Source organism: Meleagris gallopavo, chromosome 17 (assembly GCF_000146605.3).
Source record: "Meleagris gallopavo isolate NT-WF06-2002-E0010 breed Aviagen turkey brand Nicholas breeding stock chromosome 17, Turkey_5.1, whole genome shotgun sequence".
Taxonomy (NCBI): domain Eukaryota; kingdom Metazoa; phylum Chordata; class Aves; order Galliformes; family Phasianidae; genus Meleagris; species Meleagris gallopavo.
Window position 1 is genome coordinate 10,359,195 of NC_015027.2, and position 8,222 is coordinate 10,367,416.

Sequence of the window (8,222 nt, forward strand, 5' to 3'; positions counted from 1 at the left end):
TGCAGCTCAGTGCTTACAGGATGCAGGTGCACTTTGTGTGACCGTGCAAAGGATGCAGGGCTCCTAGGGAAAGAGCATGGCCAGAGCCACCTCCCACTTTCTGAACAGCTTTATTTCAGTGCATCCCTGCTTTTCACAGGGCCAAGTGGGAAGGGAAGAAGCGCAAAGTGCTTTAAGTCTCTTGTGCTGAGCACCCCATCCCAGTGAGCCCCAGCCCCAGCAGCAGTTCTGCAGCACGGCCCTGGAGCTGCATGTTGTGTCAGGAGGACTCTCCATATACTCTCTATGTACCAAGGACTTCTGCTGATGCTGGCACTCCTTCAGAAGTGCAGCACCCAGCCCCAGTGCTCGGCCAGAATTGGGCCACCTCCTGCAGGGTCAAAGCTGTGCCCCATCACATCTACCTGCAGGTCACTCCAGTGTGCATTGCTGAGCATCTCCCAGGTCCTGGCCAGCCCTCTCTGCCTCAGCTGCTGCTTCTTTCTTACCTTTGGGAGGTTTTGCCTGCAAAATGAACAGGGACATTTGCTACAGCCCAGGGGATGCCCAGATCCTGCCCTGCTCTGCCCATTCCCATGCTAACAGTTCCATTCCTTAAGGTTGATTTGTGATTCAGGTTGGAATCAGGCCAAATGTATTTTCCCCCAGTAGGATGGTGCAGCCCTGGGACACTTCCCCAGGGAGCTGGAGGTCTTCAGCCTTGGAGGCTGCCAACACTCTGTCTGAGAAAGCTGAAGATGCCCTGAGCGAGGGCTGGCAGCAGATCTGCACTGATGGGGAATGAGAGGGTTCTGGAAGGGCTCCCAGCCCACCTGGGCAGTGCCAAGCAGACATCATGCACAGCAAGAAAATCTAGAGCATCAACACTGACACAGCTCCCAGATCTGCTGAACTGAGTTACAATCAAAGGGCAAAAAGCAATGAAATCAGCTCTCAAAACTTCAGCTCTCCCAGGTGGTCCCACAGCCCATCCTCACCTCCTCAAACTTCTCTTTCCAATAGAAGTCAGCCTTCGCATCCAGGTAGAGCAGAACCAGGTCACAGACCATGGTGGCCTAGAGGGGGGACAAATGGAGCAGAGGTGGGGAATGCTGTGGGTCAGGACTGGTAGAGAGCCACAGTCATAGCCATGCAAGGGGCAGGGACATTTGGGGAAAATGGGGGTTGGTGGGGGACCCCATTACTGGGTCAGTGGCAGCAAGTGCCAGGCATGTTACACTGAGCTGCACATCATGCTTCCTGAAGCTAGGAAGCTGCAGATGGGCAGCGGATCATAGCCCGTGGATCAGAAGAAAAGAGCATCTTCAGTACTCACGGTTCCGAAGAACGCAATGCCGGTGCCGAAGCTAACAGCAGCAGGAATTATGCCGAACTTCCCAGCCTGATGGAAACAAGGGGTGGAGGAGAGAAGGCAGAGAGCGGAGAGAGGGCTGTGAGGAGCCCATAGGGAAGCTGTGGGGCTGCAGGCAGTGACAAGGAAGGGGGGTTGGAGGACACGCTACCTGGCCGTGCACAGAGATGTCAAAGCGGATGCCATAGAGCTTCAGCAGGCTCCGGTAGTGCTGCTGCTGTGAGTCCCAGTAGTAGGAAGCCGTTCTGCAGAGGCACACAGGGCTCAGCCACACATCCCTGCACCCAGCCGGGCTCAGCACGGGCATGGCTGGCCTAGAGGGTCCCATCTCCCTGCTGCTCCTTTCAGGGAAAGTGAGATCCCAAGTGACAGCAGTGTGCCCACCCCAGCTCCCTCACCTGAAGTTGTACCTCCTGTCCAGCAGGATGAAGGAATAGCGTGGCTGGCAGCGGGCAGCAGGCTGGTCCAGGTCACAGTCCCACTCAATGCGCACGCTGATGCTTCCTCCCTGCGGCACACCAACACATGTTATATTCCAGGGAGCGGAGATGTCACAGAATCGCAGCACCGTTGGGTTGAAATGCCCCCCCAGCCCCAACCTCTGCCCTGGGTTGGTTGTCTCCCAGCAGATCAGGCTGCTCAGGGCCCATCCAGCCTGGCCTCCTTTGGGGAATTAGCAGTCATCTTTCATGCTTGAAAAGAAAAAGAAGCAAATACCAGCAGTGCGAGGGACCCAAAGGTCTCCCCAGCTGCTTCCACCATGTCACGGATACGGAACACAGGGCAGGAAGGGCTGAAAAAGGGATCGTAGATGCAGGTCTTGAAATAGGTGGGGTCGTTGGTCTGCAATGTGTTGCCCCTGAAACAGGAGGAGGAGAGACGAGGGGTGTTACGCAGCCCCTGGGATGAGCTGAGCATAGAGGCTGGGCCAGGCAGCACACGCTATGGGCTGGAGAGTGTCACACTTACTTGGAGAAGTTAAATTTGGTGAAGTTGACAGTATTTTTTATAAAAAGAGTGAAATTCTCTGCCTCAGCCAGAAGAGGTTTCCTGCAAAATAACAAAGTCCTGGGATTTGGGCTACATTGGCAGTGAGAAAGAACCAAGAATTATGGAACCAGTAAGGTTGGGAAAGACCTCTGAGGTCATCTTATGCCAACTGCCTGCCTACCACCACCGCTGCCCACTAACCACATCCCTCAGTGCCACATCTCCCCATCCCACCTTGAGGGACCATCCTCACACCTGGGCAGGGTGTCATTCTCCACGGGGCACCAGCCAAAGATCTCACAGGTGGAATGGGTGCTGTTGTACATCACACATTTCCCAGTCTTAATCCCTAGAAATGAGACAACGCGAATCACGCCCTGCCATTTTAGGGCAGTCTCCAGGATTTATTGCAAAAGGGCACTGAACTTGGGCAATGAGACATCGCTAAGGAGCTGGAATTGAATGACTTTACTCTGTTTCTTTAAGCAAAAAATGCAGTACCGTTGCCATGAACCACTGGGTTTCCAATAGGACAGTCCACATCTCCCCTGCAGATCCCATCCAGCACAGAGGGGCTCTGAAAGAGACAGGAGAGAAGTGGTCACTGCTGTGGAGCCCTTAAAGCTCACAGCCATTCACCCACATCTCCATGCATGTCCCAAATGCTTCCAAACCAGCAGAACAGTCCCCCCAGAGCTGAGATAAGGGGTTCCCCAATACAGCTTCATGGTTGGATCCTTAAACCCACCCACTGGTTATATGTGAAGAGGTGCAAACCTTGGGAATTCAGCTACTGAAGTCCACAACAATGCTTTAGAAAACCTAAATCTGTCCAAGATTCCTTCAATATACCCTTCCTATCACCTTCTAGTAAGTCAGCCTTGAAAATCTATTGGTGATGGTGTTCTCCAGGGGCACACACAGAGCCAGGCTGCACATGCTACAAGCGCATGGTGAGAGGTGAGATCTGCTGTGCAGAAACCCTTGAAACTTCAGGGCTGAAGGGCTTATTGGGGAGCACAGAAAGTAAACGTACCTGGGCAGAGAATGACTTCACTCTTCATCTTTATCAGAAACAACTGCTGATTCTTCAACAGCTGCACAGCCATGCACTGCAGCCAGGAAGCAAAGCCAGCCTTCTTGAAGAGCAAAGCACCAGTGGCATCAGATGGGAGCAAACAGGGAGGCGGCTTCTTTTAAGATCTAATACCCATCTCACCTCCCTTCATGAGCAACACCCCAATGCTCCCTGAGCTCCGGCAGCTCAAGGTTGCGCCCACAGCCCTGGGGAGCTGTGCCATGCCACACACCACTGCAGACTGGGGATCCACTGTGCCCAGCTCTTCCCATACAGCTCCCCAAAAAGGTCTGCTCACCTCGGGACAGGTGCCCTGAACCTGCTTGTCCGTCACAATGAAGTTGGTCACCAAAAAAAGCACGTTTTCTCCCTGCGAGGCAAGAAGACGCCTTCAGCACTGCACTGCTACAGGACACACTTTAGAGCTTCCAACCTCTTTTTCGGGCAGCAGAGCCGGGAAGCTTTACGGGGGGGTTGCAGCCGGGGCTCGCAGACATCCCGCGGTTGTTGCGCGGGTTCGCATCCCGGCGCGGGAAGGACCCGAGTTCGCATCCCGGCGCGGGAAGGACCCGAGTTCGCATCCCGGCGCGGGAAGGACCCGAGTTCGCATCCCGGCGCGGGAAGGACCCGAGTTCGCATCCCGGCGCCGGAGTGCTGAGGGCCGCGGGTTCGAATCCCGCCTCCCTACCTGCGGGGGCCTCGAGAAATCCGCCGCATCCCAGAGCCGTCTCCTCGCGTCCTCCGCCCGGCTGACGGACACTCCCTTCAGCTTAGTGACGACCGAGACGTGGGGAGCGGCATCGGTGTCCTGGTAACCCCTCCGCACCACGAACACCCACCTGCGGACGGGCGGAGCGATGAGCCCGGCTCGGAGCCGCTGGATAACGCAGCGCTGCGGGTCGGCCCTACCCCAGCACGTAGCCCAGCACGGCGAGCTGCAGCAGGCGGTGCAGCAGCCCCACGCGCCGGTTCCTCGTCAACGCGAACTTCTCGGTCTTGTAATCCAGCAGCTCCCCGCACAGCGCTGCGCCTCCGCCGCCCGACGTCGCCATGGCAACAGCGCGGGGTCCGGAGATGGCGGAGGACCGGAGCTCCGCGTTCCGCTCTTCTTCCTCACATCGGGAGCACAGCTCGTACCTGGCGGCGTGCCGGGCCTGCGGCGTCTGCCCGGCCTCCTGTCTGCTGCCCGATCCGCCCGGCCCTGCGCTCCTCCTGCGGCACCGCGGGATGGGCTCTCGGGTGAGGGCAGCCCTCCTGTCCTCATCATTCCCCATCCCTGCTATTACCCCCTCCCATTATCCTCCCTTGTTATCTCTCTCTTTACCCTCTCCCATCCCCAGTATCCCCATCATCCCCCTCCCCCATCCCATCCTTCACTTATCATCCCCATTATTCATCCTCCCACCATCTCCCCCATCCCCATTAATCCTCCCCTTGCTAACCCCCCATTAGTTGTCCCCTCCCCCAACCCCCTTATTCCTTCCCTTGTTATTCCCTGTTCTTTAGCCCTTACCATACCCCATTATGTCCCCATTCCTGTTATGCTCCCACCATCCCCTCTATCCCTTCCATTTCCCGCCCCCATTGTTCTTTCCTCTCTCTCCCCCTCCATGACCCCCTCTTCCTTATTCCCTCTCCATTACTCTTCCCATTATCCTCTTGTTATCCCCTTCCCCATTACCGCCCCAGCCCCCTTATTCCTCACTGTTGCTCTCCCATACTCCCCATTATCCCCCCCACCCTGGTTGCACACCAGAACCCCAACATTATCAGCCCTCCCTTTCTGGGGCTGCTGGTTCTCCCCTCCAGGAGTCAGAGAGCCCATTTTTGTGACAGGGAGGTGTTGAGGACCCACCTCCTCCTGCTTGGCCTTCAGTTCAGAGACATCCAGGTTGGGCACCAGCAACTGCTGCATGGCTTTGGGGAGCAGAGTCACACAGAACGGCTTAGGTTAGAAGGGACCTTAAAGCCCATCCAGCCCCTGCCATGTGTAGGGACACCTCTCACCACGTTAGGTTGCCCAAACCCCATCCAGCCTTTCCCTGAGCACCTCTAGGGATGGGGCAGCCCCCACCAGGGCCTTTTTTGTTTCAGGGTGCCAAGGCGTTGGCTCTTTCCTTGATGGCCAACACCTCTGTCGTCTCGTTAGACCTGGGTGACAATTGGCTGCTGGGAGAAGGAGCAGCTGCAATTGCAGAAATGCTGAAAGAAAACCACTCCATTTCAGGTTTGTGTCATCCTTCCTGCTATTCTGTGGTGGCAGCTTTGCTGTAGAGGAAGAAATTGTGCTGTTTTCTTTGTGGTCTTAACCAATCTCCCTCTTACAGCAGCTCTGAGGCCTCTCCAGAGGCCAGAACTTTGTGTAAGCCAAACTGGTTGCAGCCCTGGAGGATGTATGTTATTCACTAAGAACGAGGTCAGCATAGACAGCTGAGGATAGAAGACAGCTTTCAGCTCAGGCTGCCCTAATCTGCTTTGTCAGGGCACCACAGATGGAAGTGTCAAGTTTGGTGCTGTGAAACACCAAAGAAAATGGGATTTCCTTATTTTCCTTCTCTAGTGGTTGAATTCTGTAGTAGGTGTTTAGGGTTCTATTAATTCTGTGCTGGAGAAATTCATTCTATATCCAGGTGGGCAGAGGAATTCAGGCTTCTGTTTTCTATGTTAAAATATAGTGTTAGAGCAGGTTAGACTTCTCACATTCTGAGTCTGGCACTGCTTCTCCCATTACAGTGTGGAGACACCTCCTTGGCATCTGTCATGATATCATCTGATGATCTGATAATGCTTTTTCCTTCCCCAGCTGTCGATTTATCTGACAACAAAATGGGCACTGAAGGAGCTAAGGCCATTTCTGCTATGCTTCTAGAAAATACTACAGTTGTGGTCCTCCAGCTCTCTGGAAATGAGTTTGATGACCATGCAGCCAAGTATTTAGCAGATGCCATCACAGCAAACAGCAAAGTGGAAGTTCTGGATCTGAGTTACAACAAGTTTGGTGAGAAAGCAGGTAAGGTGCAGTCTGCCTGCCTCTCTCAACGCATAGAGAGCAGTGCTGCAGGAGTTCTCAGTGCAGCTTGATGAGTTGCTTGCTTGCCTCAGGCCATTGGGGAGCACTTCTGCAGAAACGTTCCTGGTGATGTCAGTGCTAATCCTTAACTCTTCGTCCTTTACGCTCATTTACTTCAGTTTGCTTCACAAGAGATGGATAAGCAAGCTCCTCTCCTTCTCCTCTCCTTCTCCTCTCCCTTCCCTTCCCATTATTACTTATGCAGGCTTCAATGCCTTCTTTTCTCTCCACCCCTGTGCTTCTGATCTCCTGCTGCCTTCACAGTCAAGTATCTCTCCTGTCTTCTGGTCTTGGCCATGGCTTTTTTTTTTTTTCTTTTTTCTTTTTTTTTCCCATGCTCATCATGGATCTCATTTATTTCCTGCCCCATCAGACATTTACAGAGCATTTGCTGGGAAAGTCTCTTCAGATTTCAGAGCTGTAGGGGTGGCTAGAGAGCAGGGCTGGCTTCTCTGCTACCAGCAAGCTGCAGTTGGCTGGAGGCCGGAGCTGTGGAAGAATGAGAGAGCCTGTGAGATGCTACCTGCTGCTTGGTGTCAGCTTTCAGAGTCGCATGGGACTGGAGAAGGAGGCTGTGCAATCAGCTCTTCGGGCTTGAGCCACAGACCGTGGCTCTGTTATGTGCTGACTGGATTTTCTCTTCCACAGGCTGAATTTGCAGCCTGCAGTCAGAGAACGCATACACTTCTATTGTCTGGCAGCTTCTGCTTTGTGTCTGTGCTAAATAAGGTATAAAAGAATAATATTTTCTGGTTCTAATTGCTTGCCCAGATGGAACGCAGACAATTGCAGAGAAATACCTAAACTAACCCAAGCTGCCTGCTTTGCAAAGCAGCTGTTTTAAGCTGTTTGGCACCATGTGTTTTTCTTAAGGTGAAGTTCTTGGAGGGGCAATAGCAGAAAACATCGGATTAAAGGAACTGAAAATCAGCTGGAACCATTTCCACAGTGAGGGAGCAGTTGCTTTGGCCAAAGGCGTGGGGGTAGGAAATGTTTTCACTCCTGTTTTAAATGCTGAAATCTCACATGAAGCTTTGTCTGTCTGTATGAGCATCAACGTCATCATGTGATGTTTGTCCACCAGCCATCTATGATCTGGGATCACACAGATCTTGGAACCAATACAATAAAATCATTCACTGTGTACTGACATAGTACATATGTTTTCATTTCTCCCCTTCTAGCTCTTTCCCTTTTTAGAGTCAAACTTGGTCTAATGACTGCTTTGAATTGTTTCATTGCACTTCTGATTCACAAATCAATACAGAAGTTGCTTTGTATTCTACATATAGTTTTTACTCTGCTCAAAGAAAGAAGCTTCTTTTAGTAACAAGATTTTAAATTCAGTGTCTGTGTCACACCACAGGCAAACGTGTTCCTCAAGGTGCTGGATGTTTCCTACAATGGCTTTGGCAACAGTGGAGCAGCTGCCTTGGGAGATGCTCTCCGAGCCAACAACGTGCTGGAAGAGCTCAATGTAAGGTGAGTCAGGCTTTCAGCCTGCTGCATGTTTTCTCTTCAGAGCCTACAGAAGTGAGGTATGAGAGAAAGATGTTATGTTTGGAGCAAGAATTGGACCGTGGGCTTTGTTCAGTTCGTGGCCTGTAGGGAGGCATGGCGGTGAAACAGCAATGGAAACAAGGCGGCCAAGAACCGCGGTGAACTGAGCTGAGACCTCAACAAGTTTGTGGTCATTAATATCACTGATGGAAGTGGTTCCAGAAAAATGGCCA

General features: G+C 52.9%; 2 protein-coding genes across 2 annotated transcripts; one reads left to right on the forward strand and one right to left on the reverse strand.

Annotated features, from left to right (window-relative positions):
- Positions 1-98: 98 nt before the first annotated feature.
- P2RX6 (purinergic receptor P2X 6) lies at positions 99-4,567 on the reverse strand. The gene is made up of 12 exons (XM_010720442.3): positions 4,329-4,567; positions 4,108-4,258; positions 3,718-3,789; positions 2,843-2,918; positions 2,597-2,690; positions 2,321-2,401; positions 2,069-2,210; positions 1,750-1,859; positions 1,503-1,596; positions 1,316-1,381; positions 978-1,055; positions 99-504 (listed from the first exon to the last, which is right to left on the reverse strand). The coding sequence occupies exons 1-12, from the start codon at positions 4,469-4,471 to the stop codon at positions 412-414; spliced, it is 1,200 nt and encodes a 399-aa protein (XP_010718744.1). The 5' UTR covers positions 4,472-4,567; the 3' UTR covers positions 99-411.
- Positions 4,504-8,222, forward strand: LRRC74B (leucine rich repeat containing 74B). Its single transcript, XM_031556017.1, has 5 exons — positions 4,504-4,658; positions 5,514-5,646; positions 6,223-6,429; positions 7,363-7,472; positions 7,856-8,222. Exons 1-5 carry the CDS (start codon positions 4,647-4,649, stop codon positions 7,973-7,975), a joined length of 582 nt encoding a protein of 193 aa, XP_031411877.1. The 5' UTR covers positions 4,504-4,646; the 3' UTR covers positions 7,976-8,222.